The sequence below is a fragment of the Acomys russatus genome, chromosome 21 (genome assembly GCF_903995435.1).
Source record: "Acomys russatus chromosome 21, mAcoRus1.1, whole genome shotgun sequence".
NCBI lineage: Eukaryota > Metazoa > Chordata > Mammalia > Rodentia > Muridae > Acomys > Acomys russatus.
In genome coordinates this window covers 52,900,070-52,921,857 of record NC_067157.1, presented here as the reverse complement: position 1 = coordinate 52,921,857, position 21,788 = coordinate 52,900,070, and the positions used below count along the sequence as shown (strand labels likewise).

General features: G+C 46.6%; 2 protein-coding genes across 2 annotated transcripts in view; one reads left to right on the top strand and one right to left on the bottom strand.

Moving 5' to 3' along the window:
- The window catches only part of Plg (plasminogen), a 48,848-nt gene extending 35,330 nt beyond the window's left edge, over window positions 1–13,518 (top strand). Inside the window, exons 14-19 of the mRNA XM_051164242.1 lie at window positions 2,100–2,223; window positions 4,331–4,408; window positions 4,857–4,997; window positions 7,309–7,415; window positions 12,770–12,915; window positions 13,099–13,518. Of these exons, the coding sequence (XP_051020199.1) occupies window positions 2,100–2,223; window positions 4,331–4,408; window positions 4,857–4,997; window positions 7,309–7,415; window positions 12,770–12,915; window positions 13,099–13,260 (758 nt within the window). The 3' untranslated portion in view covers window positions 13,261–13,518. The remainder of the gene's footprint in view (window positions 1–2,099; window positions 2,224–4,330; window positions 4,409–4,856; window positions 4,998–7,308; window positions 7,416–12,769; window positions 12,916–13,098) is intronic.
- A 1,888-nt stretch (window positions 13,519–15,406) lies between these two features.
- The window catches only part of Slc22a3 (solute carrier family 22 member 3), a 93,711-nt gene continuing 87,329 nt past the window's right edge, over window positions 15,407–21,788 (bottom strand). The window contains exons 10-11 of the mRNA XM_051164178.1: window positions 19,988–20,087; window positions 15,407–15,467 (exon numbers count right to left, since the gene is read on the bottom strand). Coding sequence (XP_051020135.1) covers window positions 15,407–15,467; window positions 19,988–20,087 — 161 coding nt within the window. The remainder of the gene's footprint in view (window positions 15,468–19,987; window positions 20,088–21,788) is intronic.

The window sequence follows — 21,788 nt, the reverse complement described above, 5'->3', positions numbered from 1 at the left end:
AGCCTCTAAGTGCCGCCTGGCCTGGCTTTCATGCCTTGGGCTCTGTGTCCTGGCTTCAAAGACACTGGCCCCCCTCACCTCTGATCACCTTTGGAGCAGCCCTGGATACCAGAGAGTCACATCTCACGGGGTGAGGGGGAGTGGGAGGGATGGAGAGGGTGGCAAGCCTCAGATGCTCCCCACAATTTCTCCATGCCTTCAAAACCCACTACCACACAAGTTTTCAAGTCCCCCCCGCCTCACTCCAAACAGACCACAGCTCCTGTGTGCTGACCCTGAGGGGAAACTCTCCAGAACGTTCCACCTCAGTGATGCCGCTCTCTTGTTAACCACAGCTAATTTTTCAGCTCCAGCTGACCAGCATTGATTATCCAGCAAAACAAAGGCTTTTAACCTCACAGAAAACATCACAGAAATAGGGCCAATAAGGTCTGTGAGAGACTCCCAAACTCCCATCTGAAGTTCCACAAGCTAGGCGGTCATTTTTCTCAACATTCCTAACTTCCAATCTCCCACAGAAGAGCTCCTAAAGCTCTGAACACCCAATGGCTTTCCCAGCACAGATCACCAAAAATCCTTCCGCAACCCTCCCCAAAGCAACACCGGGCAGGTCTGTCACAGCTGATAGTCGACTCACTGTAACCAACGTCTGTCCCAATTAGTTTCTCTGTAGCCATAATGAAAACGCCGTGACCCAAAGCAACTTAGAGGAAAAAAAAAAAAAAAAAAAAAAAAAAAAAAAAAAAAGGTTTGTTTGGCTTGCCTTTTGTATCACAGTCCATCACTGAGGGAAGCCAGGCAGGAACTCGAGGCAGGAACCGAGGCAGAGGCCATGGAGGAGTGCTGTTCTTGGCTTGCTCATGATAACTGGCCCAGCCTACCTTCTTAACCCACTTAGGACCACCTGTCCAGGGAATAGCAACGCGCAGTGGGCTGAGCTCATCTGACAGAGGCAGTTCCTCAGCTGAGAGTTCCTCTTCCCAGGTGGCTGTAGTCAGTGCCAAGATGACAAACATTAACCAGCACTCCCACACGCATGAAGTGCAAGGCACGGTGGTAGTCACTGAGCTGAGCTTCAGAGAGGATGGTCCCATCACAATGCACAGCTCTTTTTGAAAAGCCCTCCCCACACGGATTCTCCCAACAGGCCACGACAAATAGAAAGTGGAAAATCCCAGCTGCCTCAGACTCTCTGGCTGACTAAGACAGAAGGAATTCCTTCCGAGGAATGCTATGAACAGAGCTTATGGGGCTATCTTTCTGAAGACTTTAGGGGCATTTTTGAGTATCCCCTGCACCCCTGTTAGTGGGAATTACCAAAGATGGGATGCAAACCCTGCTCTCTAGCACAGTGGCAGGCTGGTTAAGGAGAGCGCGTGGTGGTGAATGGAGAGATTGTGGCAAATGCGTTGATTGTTAGTGACTGACTATAGTAGGCATTGGGGCAGTGTACAGGACAGGGGAGGGAGGGTCAGGTCTGAAATTATCAGAGAGAAGGTAAAATCGGGCTGAGGATAGTTGCATTTGCGGTCTACATATACAAACACTGGCAGACACACAACCCACACAGATTCACAAGAAGGAAAAAAAAAAAACCCATACTGCTGGCCAGTGGGGATAAGATCTATGGCCTTCAGGAAACCTTCCTCAGTTTGGAAATTTTGACATTGCAACATGATGCTGTCATCCACAGATGTGTTGAGCCACATTTATAGCTGCCCTGAGGTGCCTGCAGGCTGGGCATGCCACCTAGATGGTGATGGCAAGTGAGCCTTGGTGTTACAAACATAGCGAGGCTGAGCCACAGTCACAAATGACTACGCTTGCCCACCAAAGTCCACCAAGAAAAGCTCTTGTTTCAATTCTGTGCGACACCAATAGAGTTAAATGACTAGAGTTTATAGCTCCTTCAGGGGACAGGGTTCTGTGCTGTTTGCCACCACTTTTGAAACTCAGAGGAACTGGTCCAAAGGTTGCCTGTGAGCCTGGGAATGTCACAAATTCAGCTCCTGGCCAAGGGCCATGAATTTATCATGACTGGATGACGGAACTGGTACTCTTGCCTCGGTGTGACCTTCCTCTCCTGCATCCTTTCACAGCATCATCAGCATCCTTTGAATGTGGGAAGCCTCGGGTGGAGCCGAAGAAATGCCCTGGGAGGGTGGTGGGTGGCTGTGTGGCCAATCCACACTCCTGGCCCTGGCAAATCAGTCTTAGAACAAGGTAAGAACTTGTAGAAGCATTCCCCAGCTGTCTGGACAAGCCTCACAAAGCCTTTATGCTAAGGCTACACTGCTGAGCTTCACTTCCAGCCTTTGTGTCTTCCTAACATAAGGAGTAAATACAGCTACATAAAGTTTAAAAGGATGCCCTCTTAGGCTCTCTACTTTGAAAGATGATAAAAAAAAATGATATTTAAGGAAAAAACAACTCTGGGTTATTGTCATTAAATTCTGTAAATACAACAAACTATATGAAATGATGACATTCTTTGAAAATATGGAAGGTGATTTAGGTGTCCGTACACTCATTGGCTATTGTAAAATGAAAGCAGTGTGATCACGAATGTGATGATGTGCAGATTGGGGCTCATGAAGGAGCCTGCCTGCCTGGGAGGCAGGTTTCTGACAGTACTATGTGCCTTTTTTTGACCCCTTGAATTTAACACGGAGGCTGCTTGTGCATCCACAAATACATGAACAAGCTAGCCTGTGTCTGCCCTTGTTTAAGAGAGATGCGTCCGACCCTGTGGCAGCCAGGCCACGTGTGGTGGAACACATCTGTAGTCTTTAATTCACATTTCTCGGGCATGGCTTATAAAGCATACACGTGGAGCTGGCTCATCACATGCTGGGTGGTTTGCCTGGCTCACTTCCATGCCACTGTGCATGCCCGTTTGTTGTTTGTAGCCCTCTCTGTGACTTGCAGAATGCCACTGACAGATGTGGGCATGGCTGGCTGAACTCTACCTCTGTTACTGAGGTGGCTTTAAAAAAAAAAGAATTATTTTTATTTATATAAGTGTTTCGCATCATTTACAAATGTACAAATGTGCTTGGTGCCCTTGGAGACCAGAGGAGGGCAGCAGATCCCTTGGAACTGGATCTGCAGATGATGTGAGGTGCTGGAAACCAAACTTGGGTACTCTGGAAAAGCGCCCAGTGTTCTTAACTTCTGAGCTAGCTCTTCAGGCATGGAATTGGGTTTTCTTTTTTCTTTTCTTTCCTTTCCTTTCTTTCTTTCCGTTTTTGGGATAGGTTTCTCTGTGTAGCCCTTACTGCCCTGGACTTGCTTTGTAGATTAGGCTGGCCTCAAACTCACAGAGATCCACCTGCCTCTGCCTCCTGAGTGCTGCGGAATTAGCTTTTCCTGACCTTCATACTTAATAACTCCTTGCTGTGTGATCTTTACCAGCCACATAGACTTTTTTCCTTCTGAAATGGAATGTTGGCTTCTTTCCTGCCTGTTTGTTTGTTTGTTTGTTTTGTTTTGTTTTGTTTTAGCTGACCTGATGCTACATACTAAGCTGTTTGCATTCTCGGCATTACACCCTGGTTGGGAGTTGGTGACATCATTTGTCTGAATTACTGCTACTGGGGCCACATTTGGATCCTCAAAGGAAGTGTCATGAAGACCTTTTGCAAATCCCTAGCCAATAAGAGATAAAAGCAGCCTCAAGGGCAGGTTCTGACTGGTGGTTTACATTGGGGTCCGGAGCTAACAGGTCACAGTACAGGCACAGGACTTCATGCTGGAGCCACTGCCTCTGCTCCATGGACAGGTGGCATCCAAGGCTCTCCCAGATATCTTTTTTTGTTTTGTTTTGTTTTTTGTTTTTTTTATTTTTTTTCCTTTTTTTTTTATTAATTTATTTTTGTTACATCTCAATGTTTATCCCATTCCTTCTATCCTCCCATTCCTCCCCCCCCCCATTTTCCCATTATTCCCCTCCCCTATGACTGTTCCTGAGGGGGATTACCTCCCCCTATATATTCTCATAGGGTATCAAGTCTCTTCTTGGCTACCTGCTGTCCTTCCTCTGAGTGCCACCAGGTCTCCCCCTCCAGGGGACATGGTCAAATGTGAGGCACCATAGTACGTGAGAAAGTCATATCACACTCTCCACTCAACTGTTCTCCCAGATATCTTAAGAATGGTATAGATAGATGGTACAGTGTCCCTACCATCCTGCACATGGGCTGTCAGCCCTTTCTGTTGGGAATAGAAACAGTAAAGAGTGAATGAATGTGTCTTTCTGATTTTCTGTGCAATTGAATGGAACAAAACATGTATCCTAAATGGAAGTTCTTGCTCGCCCCCTCCCCTCCAGGTTTGGTGGACAGCACTTCTGCGGAGGTACTTTAATATCCCCGGAGTGGGTGCTCACTGCTGCTCACTGCTTGGAGAAGTACGTTCCATGGGTAATTGGCATTGGGGTTTCCTTCTAAAGACTGACCCCCTCTTCTCCCCTTCCTCCCTCGTCCCCTTCCACGACCCCCCCCCCCGCCTGCCTTCTGTGGTAGTGACATAAAGGACCCAGGAGTATATATGCATAACTCCACAGCAGAGCCACTGGGACAACTGGGAGAGAGAGAAACAGTTCTAGAGAAAATCTGCAGAAGACTCACAGTATGTCCGGGGTCTGGAGAAACAGATCTACTCAGTGGCAGGCATTGGTCCTCTTAAGGTCAAGAACATTTCAGGGTCAGACAACTCTAGACTTTTGTCTCTTGCCACCCAGGAGTCACAGATTCTGGTAGCTACATGTGCTGGGATGCCTTGTGACGTGTATGGCACAGGAAGGCACCAGGGAAGGGTGTGGGCTGTTTTGCTTCTGATGTCACTGTCTTTTCCAGATCTTCCAGAGCTGCATTCTACAAGGTTGTCCTGGGTGCGCACGAAGAAGATATCGGTGGGTCAGATGTTCAGCAAATAGAAGTAGCCAAGCTGATCACGGAGCCCACCCGAGCTGACATTGCTCTGCTGAAGCTAAGACGGTATGGGGTGCCCCTGGGTTTGTGTCCCAAGTTGAGGGAGGGCAGTGGCAGAGTCTTACGTTTTATCTCCATCATACGTGGGGTTGGGGAGTGACACCTAGAATGCAAAAGCATGGAAGTTAAAAAAGTGTGTGTGTGTGTGTGTGTGTGTGTGTGTGTGTGTGTGTGTGTGTGTGTGCGTGTGTGGTAAATTTCATCAGAGAACCAGGATTCAGGCCAGTTCTGTATACCCAAGATACATACCTAAAACATGACTCGGGACTCACTTTCCTCACGTGGAGAGAGTTAAAATACAAGATGCCGAATCACCTCTGTGTCTCCCTAACCTCATTCACAAGCTAATATACACTCACTGTCAGTCGCTCCAGGCTGACAAAGCTCCTCTTAATGTAATGTGTTGAGAGAATCAACTGAGATAATGCATTTCAAAGCACTTTTGAAAACTACAAACGTGTGCCCAGCATGGTGGCGCACGCCTTTGATCTCAGCTCTTGGGAGGCAGGGGCAGGTGGATCTCTGTGAGTTCAAGGCTAGCCTGGTCTACAGCGTGAGTTCCAGGAAAGCCAGGGCTATAGAGAGAAAACTTTATCCTCCCCAGCACAGAACAAAACAAAACAAAACACCCCAAACTCAAAACCAAAACAATAGCAGGAATATACCTCCACAAATATGGGGGAAGGGGGCTCGAGAGATGGCTCAGCGGTTAGGAGCGTTTGCTGCTTTTTCAGAGGACTAGTGTTTTGTTCCCAGCATCCATACCAAGTGAATCACGACCACCTGTAATTTCAGCTCCGAGGGTTCTAACACCCTCTTTTGGCCTCTATTGGCATCCCACTCATACACGTGTATTTAAAAAAAATACCAACCATACCAACATAGGAGAGAGCAGAATGAAGTAGGAACATTTTGCAAACACAGGTTCTCTTCCTGTTTTCCCCTTTGGCCCCATTTCCCCTGCTAAGACATGTGTTTTGTTTTGTTTTTAAGCCTGACCCTGGATAATTAGGATTGTTCCACAGAGTTAGAGATGCTTGGAAACAGGTCCATCTCCGTGGACGTGGCTCACAAACGGTCAGCTATTTTGAGAAACAGACGTTCGGGATAGGCAACGGGGCTCATTAGCCGTGCCTGATGGGTTCCAGATGACAGGGAGATGACTCTGGCAGTGACCAGGGCGGCTGGTCCAGCCAGAGCATGCCCTGGATGGAGGTCTGGTCTCAAACCCAGGCTATAAACTGAGAGGTGACCTCTTGGGGTGTTTTGATGCATTTGAAGGAAAGAAGGGGTGTTACTCTACAAGTCAGCTGACCTCTCCCATGTCCCCCAGAACCTTCCCTTGCCCCTCAGTAAATGAGCAAACACAAGACCTCCTTCCTGTCCTTGTGGTCTTCTCAGTGTGACCTAATGGCTTGAACAAGTAATTTAAAAAAACGGGGGGGGGGGACGAGGCCCTGTTCTCTGACAGCCTAACACATTTTGGGGTTTATTGTATGGTCTCCACACCCCACAGCCTGAGGGCTTAAGGTCTTTGGTGTGCCATAAAGGAACCCCTGATGACATTCCCGTGAGAGGCTGGGGCTGGGTGTGCACCATTTGCCCAGAGTCTTACAACCACTTTAGCATTTAACTGATGAGAAGACTTGGGACCCAGAAAAGTGGACAAACACCTTCTGGTCTCAGCGTAGCAGGGTGGCATCTAGACGGCCCACCTGCAGAATAGCACCCTCTTCCATTGAATAGCAAATCACAACCCGTAGGGCAGGGCTGAGGAAAGGGCTCGGTCAGTAAAGCACTTGCTTCATGCAAGCATAGGGACCCAAGTTCAAATCCCCAGCCTCACACTAAAAGCTTGGCATGAAGGTGAGCATCCAGCACTGGTGGGGCAGAGACAGGAAGATCCCCGCCGCCCTCCCAGAGCTCACTGGCTGGCCAGTCTCTCCAACTCAGTGTACTCTGGGCTCAGTGAGAGACCCTGCCTCCAAAACTAAGATGATGAGCAATTGAAGAAGACACTTGATGCCTTCTGGCCTCTGGCCTCCTCATACATATGCATAAGTGCACATTTGGTTCTTCTGGACATGTGTACATCAACACACACCCCCTCCCATACAGTTGATTGTTTAGGGGCTGTAGGGGCACTTCCACAATGAAGGGCTTTCTATACTGTTCTACGTCAATGAAGTAAAGAAATACCAGCGCAGAGAGTGCCTGGATGCTGAGGCAGGCACACCTGGCTGTGGGTGATCTGCAGGTGGAGGGTGGTGGCCTCTAGCAGATTAGTTGATGTTAACATTTGGTGCTTTCCTTTCAGGCCTGCCGCCATCACAGACAAAGTCATTCCAGCCTGTCTGCCGTCTCCAAATTACGTGGTTGCCGACCGGACACTGTGTTACATCACTGGCTGGGGAGACACTAAAGGTGAGATGGGCTGGCCTTGGCCACAGACTATATGCCAAAAGGAACAATTTGGAGCGAGTTCTATAAAGCCCTGTGTGTATGGATGTGGTCCAGCCCTTTGCTGGATTTGTCTGGGCAGTTGCCTCATCCCCATAAACGATCACCAAGACAGGAGGAAGAGACGAGGGGACTGTTCCTTAGAGTCCTTTGGCCTGCGGTTGCAATATGAGTGCCTTTTCCTCAGGGGAGAGAGCATGCATAACCCACCGAGATCAGCCTGCACTGCTCCCATGGCTTTACTATTTTGAGCTCTCAATTATGGTGCAACACAATAACAACAAAAATTATAGCTAGTCATTTTCCCAAATACATACTTAATATGTGTGGGAGCCTGTTAAGAAGGGGACCAGCTGACAGCCGGGAAGGGAGAGAAATGTCCCAGGTGTCCTTGAACAGTTGATGGGGTAGGGAGTAGGAAGAATCTTTTATGCAAGCTCCACTGTCCCAAGCTATCCTTGACTGGGGACCCCCCTTCTCTCTTTGCATATGCCTAACAAGCATCACTCCTGGGCTGTGGGAACAGTAAGATTACCTTAGAAGCATGGCCTCCCTCTCTGGAGTGCTGAGTATGCTGGCTCTGTCCTCTGGAGAAGTCCTTCTGTCAAAGGAAAATTCTTTTGTGGCTTAAGAACAACAAGCACACAACCAGAACGTTCAGTCTAGATCATTCCAATCTTGACTTTTCCTATTTCACCCATTTCCGGTCTCCCCTTTCCACCCTTCCGATCTGCAGCACTGGGGTCCTGGAAGGGAACCTTGGTAACTGGTGCTGCCTTCCCCCCCTGCCCCCCCACCCCCTCGCCCACCCCCCCATCTTCACCGCATGGAACTGCTAGGTTGTTAGTAGGTGTGATTTGCATTTTTAAAAATTGGCTTACTCATAGGAGAGGGGTATTGCTCCTTTGTGCAGAGGAAGAGCTTGATGCTCAGAGACCTGTTGTAAGAAGCAGGAGCAACCTGCCTGCTGCTGGCTGCAGAGACCCCGAGAGGAGCCCACGGTCCCGCCCAGCAGCTGTGGACAATTAGGGAAGTCCCACTGCTCTGTTTCCTAGCCTGAGAGAGCATGCTGTAGGGCTGCGGTGGGAGAAACAGTGAGAAAGCTAGCGAAGTGTCATGTGTGTTTCGTACCTCATCGATGCTGTTCTTGAAGATGGAGCACAGTCGTATTCAAAGAGACTCCTCTTTGTAGTCTTTGCAATTAGCGCAAGTTGAATTAAGCAATTCACTAGGGAAATTCCTAGGGATTTAGGAAGTCATTTGGCTTTTGAGATGGCCCAGGCCCCAGGCTCTGTCCAGTCACCATGTGAGTGTCATCCTGGTCACACAGGGGATTGCCTTCCTTGTGGCTGCAGATGTTGTGTTAATTTTGGCTCTGTCAACGGGAATGATTACCCGCCTAGCTTGGAAAGCTCAGGCTTTGGACAGGAGCTACGCCTAGCTCAGACCTATTCCACATGGTCAGCTGTAGAGCTGGGGGCAAGGCCCACGCATGCATGCTCAGAAGGAACAAAAAGTTGACCCCTCAGCAGGCACATGCCATGTTGGGTGAAAGGCTTCCAAGGAGCCAGAAAAAACAAACAAACAAACAAACAAAAACTAAACACATCTTTGTGATTGAACTTCATTGTCAACTGGACTAGACTTAGGAGACACAACCCTGGCATATATCTGAGGGCATTTCTGGGTGTGTGTGTGTGTGGAGGGGCGCTGGTTAACAGAGGAGGGAAGATCTTCCATAGCTAGAAGCTAGATTAAATGAAAGGGTAAAGAGGGAAACCCAATGGGCACCGTGCCATGCTAGACTACCTTGAAGCTGTAAACCAAAAGAAATATCCCTCTTTTCTGATCGGGTCTTTGCTCAAAGACATAAGAAAAGTAGCTTGGCTAACAATGAGCCCAAACTCCTAAGTATCTGGAAATTAGTTGCAGCTCAGCCATCTTCCTTGTGACATTGGGAAGTTAGTTAACTTCTTTTAACTGTCTCCATCTGCTGTACTACGTTATAAGGTCATTGTGGGTACTAAAATCATGGTATAATTAATATGTGATCATCACTGTCACCATCACCATCATCATCAGTATCTTTGCCTCAGCGTCATCTCCATCATCGCCATCACTATTACCACCAGCACAACCATCCCCATCCCCACCTCCACATCAGCACCACACTACAATTATCACTGCTGCCACCACCACCACCACCACATCAACATCCCTACTTCCTCATCAGTACCATCATTACTATCAGCACCACTACTAGGATCACCACAGTCCGGCTGCCCATCACCATCATCAGCATCATCACCATCTCCACCTCACCATCAGTACCGCCATCACAGTCATCACTATCACTAGCATCACGCCCACCATCACTACTGCTATCATCACATCACCAAAGTGTCCTACTCAGCCATGCCTGTTCCCCCAAGCCTTTTCTTCCCACCCTGCCATAGATTTCTGAATAGTAACTGGACTGAGATAAGTCACATAATTCTACCTTGCTTATCAGCTTTTCTCCATGTCAATAATGACGCCAAATCAGTCGGTGTTCTTAGCTTCTTAGGCTGAAATTCTCCCTCTTCACTTCATGCCCTGGACTTGCTCAAGTTTTCACATTTCAATGCTGAGCTGGTGTTGAGGCTGAGGACTCATCCAGGTTGGCCCTCTGCTGTTGTCTTGGATTTTGGATTTTCAGGGGGTCCTGCTACCAATAGACTTAGCCTAGTGTCTCCCCAACCCCCTCACCCTCAGCTGAGCTTTTGCCACTAGGCCACTTACAAATCGTCAAGTCCCCAGAAATGCTTTCTCTCCTTTTGCCACCTGATGGCAGCATATCTTCATAGAACAGGGGAATGTACTGACACCCAGAGGTTGTGTTTTCAGGGCTCAGAAACTGAACAGGAGTAGTGAGTGACACTCACTTCCAGGCAAATATTTTGAGAAGGGTGCTGCCTCCACTCCTGAGCTTGGTTCAGGCAATGCCCACCGTCCCATCTGGTCCCATGATCTTGAGACACATCTTTTCTAGCCCCTGTAATCACCAGACAGATGACACATTTTCTGAACCCATGACAAGTTGAGCCAAAGTGTCTTGGCTGTTCTGTGCTAGCAAAGCTGAGGCATGCTACAAAACTCTGGAGAAAGTGGGGCTCTTAAACCAGAAAGCTGGGTTCTCAGCAGGATCACTGAGAAGTCCTACAAAGGTCGGTGTAGACAATAGCATTTCCTCTGGTGGATCTGCAAGTGTTCTGACTCAGCCTGGCACATAAGAGCAGAAGCCTGTTTTTGTTTTTGTTTTTGTTTTTCGAGACAAGGTTTCTCTGTGTAGCCTTGGCTGTCCTGGACTCACTTTGTAGACCAGGCTAGCCTCGAACACACAGTGATCTGCCTGCCTCTGCCTCCCGAGTGCTGGAATTAAAGGCATGCGCTACCACACCCAGCTCAGCAGCAGCCTGATGCTCCCTTTCCCTAATTGTCAAAGAAATATAAATTAGAAAATGAACCAGAATGATTAACACCTATTACATTAGCTAATTTGTAAAAAGTCACAATACTTTAATAGTAGTCCTGTGCAGACACTCAGAAGGGTGTTAAGAACTAATGTTTTCTGGACTGTCATTTCTACCCAGAAAATAATTTGAGAATAAATATGTGTGTATTACCTCTGAGAATTTAGGCAAGAAAATATCATGGAATGAAAATAAACCATAGGCATAGAGATGGAGAGCCTTTGTGAGCAGAGAGGGGGCCAGAGAGCATGGTAAAGAAATATGTGGGCACTGGCCTCACAGCCCCAAGTTCAAGGTAAGCTCTATGACCACACAAGGTTCACTTTCCTTACCTGCGCGTATCAGGGATCAGAGAATGCCTGCTTCCTGGAACCAGTGCCAGAAGTAAATGAAATTATTTTATGCCACCGGGTCATTCTGGAACAGTTAGTTCTTAGTAAAAGGTAGTTATTTTTTATGGGTTTGAAGATGCCATAAATACACACCATATAAAATGGACTGCTTGAAATGCCTGTACTTTATTTACAGCGTTGTGCAACCATTTTCACGTTTCTAAAACATTTCCCTCACAGCTAAAGGAAGCCCTGTGATCATTACACAACCACTCTCCATCAAGCTCCCAGGGAGACTGTGGCTTTGTGACAACGTCCTCGGGGTGGGCTGGGGAGATGGTGCAGCTGGTAAAGTGTTCGCCATGTAGCGCGAAGACCCCATCTGCATCCCCAGGCCCATAAGTACAGACCTGGCTGGATGTATTTGTATGTGTATTTGTAATATCAGTTCTAGTGGGTGGGATCATGCAGGTTCCTAGGACTCACTGGCCACCCAGAAGAGCCCCCAGAGCAGGTTCCAGGTCAGTGAGAGACCCTATCTCAATAAAATAAAATAAAATAAAAATAAAATGTAATAAAGCTAACATCCCAAGGAATCACACATAAGATTTACCTTCACATACATGCACACACACTTGCATATAAACACACACACACACACACACAGAGTATTTTTGTGGAACTGGAGAGATAACTCAACTGGTACAGTGCTCACCTTGCAAGTGAGGCTTGCCAATTGGAAAATGGAATTTCTCATGGAAACATGGAGAAATCTTGGGTTCATGTCCATCTGGAAAACAGCATTTGGTCCCCAGAACCCATGTGGGAGTAATGTGGACATGGTAGCCCACAATGTAATCCCTGTGCTGGGAGATGAGAGGGGCAATCCCTAGGGCTTGCTGACATGCTGAGTTCTAGGCCAGAGAGAGACCATTTTCACAAGGAAGGTGGACAGTACTGAGGGATGACACCTGAAGCTGTTCTCTGGTCTACCACCCCCCCAACAACCCCCTACCCCACCCCACCCTGACCCCCTGACACCCCTCCTTATGCTATAATGAGCAGGGGGATGGGGGGACAGGATTTGAAATGGGACAACATTATACAGGTGGTGAATAAAGTATAAAAAGCCTGAAAAAAGAATACACAACCATAGTAGCAATTGAATTTAAAAAGTCCCATGTATAGTAAATGTATTTACTTGGTTTTAAACTGGAAAATAATACACGGACAAACAGGAAAAAACCCCAAACACCATGAAGAAGTGGTGAGTGACACAACAGGTCTTGGGAATCATGTTAACATCTGGTATGACGTTTACAACTTTAATAAGGGCTGGAAAGTGTTAACGGCGCTTCCTTGTGCCATCCAGCCACACAAAGGAGAGATCTGTAACTGCCGCTCTGTCTATTCTGGAAGTTTCCCCGGGACCCTGTATTGGGATTTTTAACCACATCTTCGCTGTTCATCACAGGGACTTTTGGTGCTGGCCGACTCAAGGAGGCTCAGCTGCCTGTGATTGAGAACAAGGTGTGTAACCGCTTTGAGTACCTCAACGGCAGAGTCAGACCCACGGAGCTTTGTGCCGGGCACTTGGCTGGTGGCATCGACAGCTGCCAGGTAAGAAAAAAGACCAACGTGGTCTTGGGATGATCCATCTCTGCCCCCTGGACTTTCAGTCCAAAAGGATTTGCCAACTTAGGGCCTGGAAAGGATACCAACAGAAGGATAACACAAAGATGGCATCCCATAGTATAAAGGTGTAGCTCAGTTCTTACGTGGACTCTTCCCTCCCTCATGTAGGGTGACAGCGGAGGACCTCTGGTTTGCTTCGAGAAGGACAAGTACATCTTACAAGGAGTCACTTCTTGGGGTCTTGGCTGTGCTCGCCCCAATAAGCCCGGTGTCTATGTTCGTGTTTCACGGTTTGTTACTTGGATTGAATCAGTAATGAGAAATGAGTAATTTGGTGGGAGGCTGAGCAAAGCATCCACTTCCTAAAACTTACTAAATATGGGGAGGGGACTTAGGTTGCTTGGAAATAATTGACAGTAATCAAACTATACCAAACTTCCTGTCACCTCTCAGTACCCCCTCCCCAGCCCCACCCCCTTTTTATATGACTGTGGGTAAAATTTTCCTGTCTGTGGACTTCCACATTTTGTGATAAGAGGCCAACACTGCTGTGACATTTGTTGAAAATAAACTCTATACTTACTTTGATTTGAGTTGGATTTTGGGGGGTGAGGGGGGGATGTCTTCAAGTATTGTCATGCTCTTTGTTCACTCTAGCAATTTAAAAGCAACCGACTGGTAGCGATTCAGTTTGTTTTCCTAAGGGCCAGCACTGCATGGAGGACTAAGCAGACGGTAGGGTCACCGAGAAGAGAACTGAAGGTCTCAGTAAGTCACTCAGACCTTGACCTCATCAGCTAATGACAACCGGATGCACATCTTCAATGTCTCCCTTTCTGGCACTGGGAACAGTGTTTTCAAAGCTGCCGTGTGTACAGGGAGTCAGGCGAATGAGTCCGCTTCTTGGGGCTGACATCTGGCCCTGACAAGTGGGCTTTAGCCCAGGGCCCAGGATGTGACTTGGATAACTGAGTCGTGGCATAGACCAGGCGATGGAAATCTAATACAAGGCCAGCTGAGAGTCTGAGCCTCATTGTGGGTCACATCCCAGTGCATGGGCAGTGCCAGGAGCCCGTAAAAGAACAACAAACCAACAACAGAGCAATGAATTTCCCGGTTTGGAGACAGCAAGTGGCACACACTGTTAACGTGGGATGGTGTTTTTACTGTGGCTCATGTTCAGAGGGAGGAGAAAGATGGTTATTTATTTTTTTTAAAAAACAGTTTAAAAATAGTTTATTGTTATGAAATGCAGCTATCAGCTCAAAATGCCACCCAAAGGCGAGTAATAAAATGAACGGGAGCCATGCTACAGCAATAAAATGCAAAGGCAAGCCCAACACGAGTGCCCGCACACAGAGTAATTGTAGCACTGAATACCCAAAAGGCTGTTGAGAAATCGAACACTCACATTTGGTTCTCATGTGCTTTAAGGATTAAAATGTTTGTTTTACAGTCATCACACACATCGTGGAACACTGTGTTTACATTTGAGTCTCACGCTTGTTAATGTCTTGATTAAAAAAAAATAAAGTCCAATCCCTCATTAGAATCTCCTAAGTCACTTATTAAGTATGAATACAATTGACTTTCCCTTTAGATGAAATTACATGTATTTGGTTTTGTTTTTTTTTTCCCCCAAGACAAGTCAGAAGTGCTGAGATGGAATGAGAAAAAAAAAAAAAAAAAAAAAAAGTTCGTGCTTTGGACTCTCAGCCACAGGCACCATTGGAACTGAATTCAGAAATCTGACATAATTATCCCTTTACTTTTCAAATTCTAAGCACCCTGTAAGTCATAATCTATGTTTTTTTTTTTTTTCTTCCTCAGTAAAGAATCTGTGACTATAAGCATCCACTGAAGGAGGGCACAAAATATCGGAGGCTTGTAACCACAGCATGACTTTAGAGTATTACAGCCAGGTCCTTGAATGCATTGCAGTTTTGTGATTTGTTCTTATTTAGGAAACGGTGCCTTGCCTGGGGCCTGGGACCTCAGACGCTGCAGAGGACAGGAGGGGAGGGACACGGGACATGTCGGCTGTGTAAAGGCATGTATTTGGAGCTCAAGGGAAGAGAAACAGACCCTCCAGAACACTGGCTCATAGCTCTGTCTCGATCAGATCAGTTGAGCGCACTTCTGGAAACATGCCAGTCTTGGTTGGTTCATCCTGCCTCCTGGATGGGGCTGGGTGGAGAGCTGGAGGACTGGCTGGGGCTCCCAGGCAGAATCTGTGTACCTACGGGCTCTTCGCTAAACAGGTCAAAGATTACATGTTTCCAGAAGCTTGGGTAGCATGATAAATCTTCATCTTAACGCCGTACAAAATACTCCGGAGTCTTTAGGTGATCCTTGGAAGGGCGCCACCTAGGGGAGCTGAGGCACACTGCAAGGCATATTCCTACCAGGCTCAGCTCCTCCGGGCTGTAAGTGGTACCTGCGAGGAGGCTCACGTCCTTCAGGTGATGCTGGGGTCTCAGACAGTAGAGCTGGAAACCTGCGTTTTCTTTTTCCTGCCACACTGATGCAACTGTGAACTGACAAGACGAAGGGGAACAGAGGAAATGCTTGTGAAAGATCATGTGATGACTTAGATTACAGCAGTTCTCAACCTGTGGGCCTCCTCTGTGGGGTTGAAAAACCCTGTCATGTGGTTGCCTGAGACCATCTGCATATCAGGTATTTATATTACGATGCATAACACTAGCAAAATTACAGTGATGAAGCGACAACAAAGTAAGTTTATGGTTGGGGGTCACCCCAACATGAGAAACTGTATTAAGGGGTCTCAGCGTTAGGAAAGTTGAGACCACTAGAACAGAGGTTTCTGGTGCCCCTCACCAGCACGGCGTGTTTTATCAAACACACCGGTGCAGTCTTAACTTTCCCACTACAAAAGTAGGAAGCAGCTCTAGGTTCAGTTTCCACGTACGGTTCACACACGTTCCTTAAAATTTTCTACTAAGTGACATGGTTTGGACCCAAGCTGTTGATGGGGCCACAAGATGGATCCTGAGCAGTTTCAGAAGGAACCATGGTAGCAGGGTTTAATAACCTGGGGCTAGGGCTGGAGAGATGGCTCAGAGGTTAAGAGCACCGGCTGCTCTTCCAGAGGTCCTGAGTTCAATTCCCAGCAACCACATGGTGGCTCACAACCATCTGTAATGAATGGGGCGGTGCCATCTTCTGGCAGGCAGACACACATGCAGGCAGAACATTGTATAGATAATAAATGAATAAATCTTTAAAAAAAAAATAACCTGGGGCTAAGTAGTTTTAGTTTCTAGTACATAAATATGGGCCATGGGTGGTTAGTTTATAGAACTGTACATTCTACTTGGTTTTTCTTTTTGAAAAGAATTCAGATTTATTTTACACACACGAGGGTTTGCCTTTGTGTATATAAATGTGTGTTCTTGGAACCTAAGAGAGTCAGAAGAGGGCACTGAGTTGATGGATCTGGACTTATGCTGGCTGTGTCATCATGTGGGTGTGGGGAGCCAGGCCCAGGTCCTCTGCAAGAGCAACAGGTGCTCGTAACTGCAGATCATCTTTCCAGCCCCACAAGAGTGTCTTCCAAAGAGTAGAAACTAGGCATAATTAATTTACTCTACTTTCTATTATGGAAATTTATGAGCATGAAAAAGTGAAAGTTTGTGCCCAGTTAAATTTTTTTATATATGTATATATATGTGTGTGTGTGTGTGTATAGATATATACATATATATGTATTTATATGTGTATATATATATATATTTCAACACACACATATAGTTGAATATTTATTTTCTCACAAACTTTCTAGGTACTTCTAACCCCTAAAAAATCTCACTCTCTCTTTCATTACTTTAACTTAATGTTAGTATGACGGAGTTGGTAGAAAGCCCTGAACTCAGATGATTTCCTCTGACAATTCTCTGAAGCTCCTCAGTCAGACAGCCTGAGTGCTGCGTGGTCTGGGGTGAGGAACACGTGCTTTGCGCTCCGTTACCACACAGGCATACATCAGCAGGACGCATCGGAGGGAAGAACGCTGAGCCTCTTGTTGGAGCTAGCTCGCCAGTAAGGCAGGCAATGTGAAGGAGTATGCCCTCTCTGCTGCTGCTGAGAGCTGCAGAGGGACATTCACAAACTTTGCCACCAACGTTCAGCAGAGGTCCGTCTCACTGTTGACTTGTGACCATGGCCTAAGCCAGGCATGCCTAAACCCCTGAGAAAGTACCCACCACTATATGGAACTTAAAAATATTTTAAAATATGTTTTATGTTAGATTTATCTTATGTTAGTATATATTTATACTAGATTATATTATTATATGTACTTTATACTAGATTTCCTTATTTTATGCGTGTTTTGCCTGCATATAGATATGCACACTATGTACACGCCTGGTTCCCAAGGAGGTCAGAAGAAGGAGTTGGGTCACCTGGAACAAGAGTTACAGGTGACTATGAGCCACCATGTGGGTGCTGGAGACTGAACCCCAATCCTATGGAAGATTAGCCAGTGATTATAGCTATCCAGCCATCCCTGTGGCCCCTGGGTTCCTTGTTCAATGTCCTTCTTCATTATATGCCCCTTGTTTCACTTAAACATGGTGAGCAGTCTCCTCTCTTCTGGTCTTTCTAGCATGGGGCTTTAACTCGGGGGGAGGGCAGAGCTGGGCAGCACCCCCTTACCCTAAGCCAGGCCCTGTACCCCTGATACTAATCAACCAATTGCCTACTACAATGCAAAGGTAACATGTTTCCTTTTGGGATGGAGCAAGGCCCTCCCTCCCTGGCAGAAGGCTCAGGAGGACGTCTTATAGCTGAAATAGGTTTTTGTGTGATACTTAGTTTTGTTCTGTAAAGTCACAGTGGGAGGAACTCTCTGCCATCCCAGACTTCAGGAAGCTCAGTTGTTGAGTGGACAGGAAGAGTGCAGAATAAGCCGCTGACGTCATTTCCCTTCCAAACAGGTACAGGAATCCGCTTTATTCCCTTGACGCTGATTGGCACATCCCATCAGTAGGCAACCAATGGAAAATGACTGAGGACTTATTTTGCATGGAAAATAGGCTTTGCTTAGGAAAGGGCTTTTTTTGGGGGGGGGGGGATGGAGGTGGTGGTGGTGAGTGATTAATCAACCAGTTTTTTTCAAAACAGGATCAGAAAACAGGACAGGAGATAACAGTACAAGTTAGCAACTACCTCGGAAGGTTTCCAAGGCCTGGTAGAATATTCACGAGACCCTCATAATGGTTGCCCACTTCTGCAGAGGGTAAGAGTATGGGTCTCAATGGTTACCCACCTCTGCAGAGGGTAAGGGTGTGAGTCTCTAGAAGGGACTTTGCTGTCCTACCAGAGTGCCCTGACTCTTCTGAGAAAACCACAATAGGACACAGAACAAAACAGAAGCACCCGATGTAGCCACCCTGGTGCCCCCATTGCATCAGCACTACTCCCGGCAGCTAAATGTTGTAAAGCATTTTGATTTCCCAGTGGGGGGTAAAAAAATTTCTACTTCACAATATTGTTTTGAGTATTAAGTGAAGGAGCATATGTAAAATAGTGGAACACATCAATATTATAAAAATATCAACATCTACATTCTTCCCAGCCTGTGAGCAGAGAAAAAAAATGCCTTGAGATGACCAAAATTTAGTCAATTAAAAATACATATGTTTAAGGCTGGAGAGATGGCTCAAAGGTTAAGAGCACTATTTGCTCTTCCAGAGGTCCTGAGTTCAATTCCCAGCAACCACATGGTGGCTCATAACCATCTATAAAGAGATCTAGTGCCCTCTTTTGGCATGTATGCACACATGTAAGCAGAACACTGTATAAATAATAAATAAATAAATCTTTAAAAATATACATATGTTTAGCCAGGCTTGGTGGTGAACGCCTTTAATCTCAGCACTCAGGGAGACAGAGGCAGGTGGATATCTGTGAGTTCAAGGCTAGCCTGGTCTACAAAGCGAGTCTTGGACAGCCAAGGCTATACAGAGAAACTCTGTCTTGAAAAAACAAAACAAAACTAAACTAAAAAAACATACTTGATAACTTTAAAATTTTAGATGTCTATCCTTAATTTCTGCCTATCAGATTAGTTCCTTACTACTAAGATATTTTACTTTAACAAAGCACTGAATTATATTTTAATTGTGCAAATAACATCAGACCAGTGCTTGTATTTATCTCTATAATGAGCCTTGAGGAATATCCCTGTCATCCCATGGAGACAGATGTGTAGGGGAGATAAACATGCTTTTGTTTTGATCCCAAGTGTGGGATGGGGAATAGACTTGTGAGAGAGCAAATGATGTTTATCCCCTTAGAAGTCGAACCACTTCATGGGGGGTGGGGGGGGGGGGGCAGGGAGTTTGGTTGTTGCCAGCTGAAAAACATCCTGGTACAGACTCTGAGAGAAGATATATATATATATGAGCCCAAAACAGGAGGTTGGGCTTTTTTGGGACTTGGTATTGTTTGGCTGTTCATCGCTCCACTTCGAGATGCTCCTAGAGAGAACCGCTCCAGGGAAGGCTTCAAGGCTTTGGGCTCTGGCTGAGGCTCTGGGTTCCGCTTGCTCCAGGTTCCAGCAGGAACTGATACCCAGAAGGTTTCATTCTTCTTCTCCTTCATCTCCTTTCCCTCCTGTTTAGGGTAGTCGGGTTGTAAGGGAGGTACCTTCATTTAATAAATTCATAATAAAGTATACTTGATAAGGAAATGGAGCCTACACAGCTGCCCTAGTTTTCATCTTGGAGGTGGTACATATCGGATGCATTGCCGTCTCTGCTCAGTGTCTCACTGATGCTTGCCCCGTCTCATCAGCAGCCCCTGGTTTAAATCACTTCTGAGTTTTAACACCTTACTAGGAAATGCTTCTCAGTCACTTTTTAAAAATAACCCACGTTCTTTTTATAGCTCTATGTTCTTTTACGTTAACCTGTTTGATCTTTTGACTATTCTAAGGTATTAAACGCAGACTTAATGCCACCCCCCCCACCCCCGCCCCGTGGCTTAACAAGATGCTTTCAGTCAGGAAGTGTGGAATCCTGTGCGGTACCTGCCGAGCTTTTCCACGTCGTCCACTGTCTCTGGCAAGGCGATGCCCTTGGTTTCAGGCAGAAGCAGCACGAGGCCACCACAGATCGATGCCAGGATCCCTGTGGGATGGGAGAGAGGCATGACTACGTGGGACCACACGCTTCCCACCTCTGTGCTCACCCGCTGATCGCACCTGCTCACCATCACCAGATCACCCTGCCCTTCCTCATTTCTGCACAGCTCACGGGCCCCGTGCTCTTGGTGAACACTGAGAGTCAGTTAGCCAGGTGTCATATGATGGTAGGGAGGTAGGGACTCACACTGAGAGATGTGGTGATTTCATTGTTGTGTCTGTAACAACTGTGGAGTGAATGCAGGTCAACTAGGACAGCGTGACGTCACTACGCAATACGATCTTATGGGTGCCACCATGTAGGCTGTGAGGCCGGCTGTGTGTGAAATACGGCTGTGCTTATGAGGCATCTGGCAAGTGCAGACACTCCAGGCCTCTGGGAAGACAGACTCAGTGGATAGGAGCCCCCTCTTCCTCTGTTTCCCAGCCCTAGAATTCGGCTGTATTCTCCTCCTGTGGTCCTCCTGCCATATTACATTTACGGTCAAACTCTGCTTCAAGGCGAACCCTCATCTACGCCCATCTTTCTTTGGGAGACTCCTCACTCACTCATGGTTTAATCCACTTCCCAGGCATCGTCAGTCTGTCGCCAGAAGCATTCAAACACACTAACCCTCTTCTTCCATGAACAACTGACCACCCCTATCACCCGCTGGTTATCTCTCCCCGCTTTGCTGTTCTTTAGATCCAAGCCTCTGGGAAGGGTGCTCTCTTCTGTTTTCCGTCATCACAGGCTAAGTGATGCACTGCTGAACCTTAACAAGTGGCTCCTGAAAACACAGAGCTGACTTGTAGCTTTGCCCACCCATCCCCGTGCTCCTGTGTGTACATTTTGAGCTGCTAACCTAAGCTCATTACACAAGGCACTAGGGCATTCTGCATTACTCCCACATGGAATACATAGGGACATACATGATCAGGGTACATGTAGAAGTGATTTTGTGTCATTTATTTTTTACCCTTTGGTTTTTTTTAGAGACTGAGTTTCTCTGTGTGGCCCTACCTGTCCTGGGCTCGTTCTGTAGACTAGGCTGGCCTCTAACTCGCAGAGATCTGCCTGCCTCTGCCTCCCTGAGTGCTGGGATTACAGGCATGCACCACTGCACCCATCTGTGTCATCTATTTTTTAACATAAGATTTTTTACTATCAAAAGCCAATTTAGATATTGAATATTTTAAGAAATAGAATTAGTTTTTAGGCCCACTTTTGAACATAAAACAATGAACTTAAAATTTGGCCCCTGGAAATTGATGCTTTCATTTTCCAATACCTTAGAAGAATTTCACTGTTTGACTTTAACTCAGAATCTAACAAAAGGAAGCTGACAGGGACACTGTTTATCACAACCTGTTAGTGCAAAGTGACTTTAAGCCATTTAGCATTTTGCATCTAATGATAACCAGCCTGACTCCTTAAAACCGAAACAGTAAGGATGAAAGGGACGTCACCAGGGTGACCGCTGCAGGTTCTGTCAATACATGAATAAGTGAAAGGACTTGAGACTGGCATGTAAAGTGAGGGAGCAAACTATCTGCCACAGGAGCGTGAAGACCTGAGTTCTAGCTGCAAAATCTAAGTGAAAACTGAGCACCGTACCACAGTAACATGAACTTATAATTCCAGTGATGCTAAGCAGAGATGATAGGCTCCCTACAACTCACTGGCTGGCCAGCCTGGTCTGGTCAA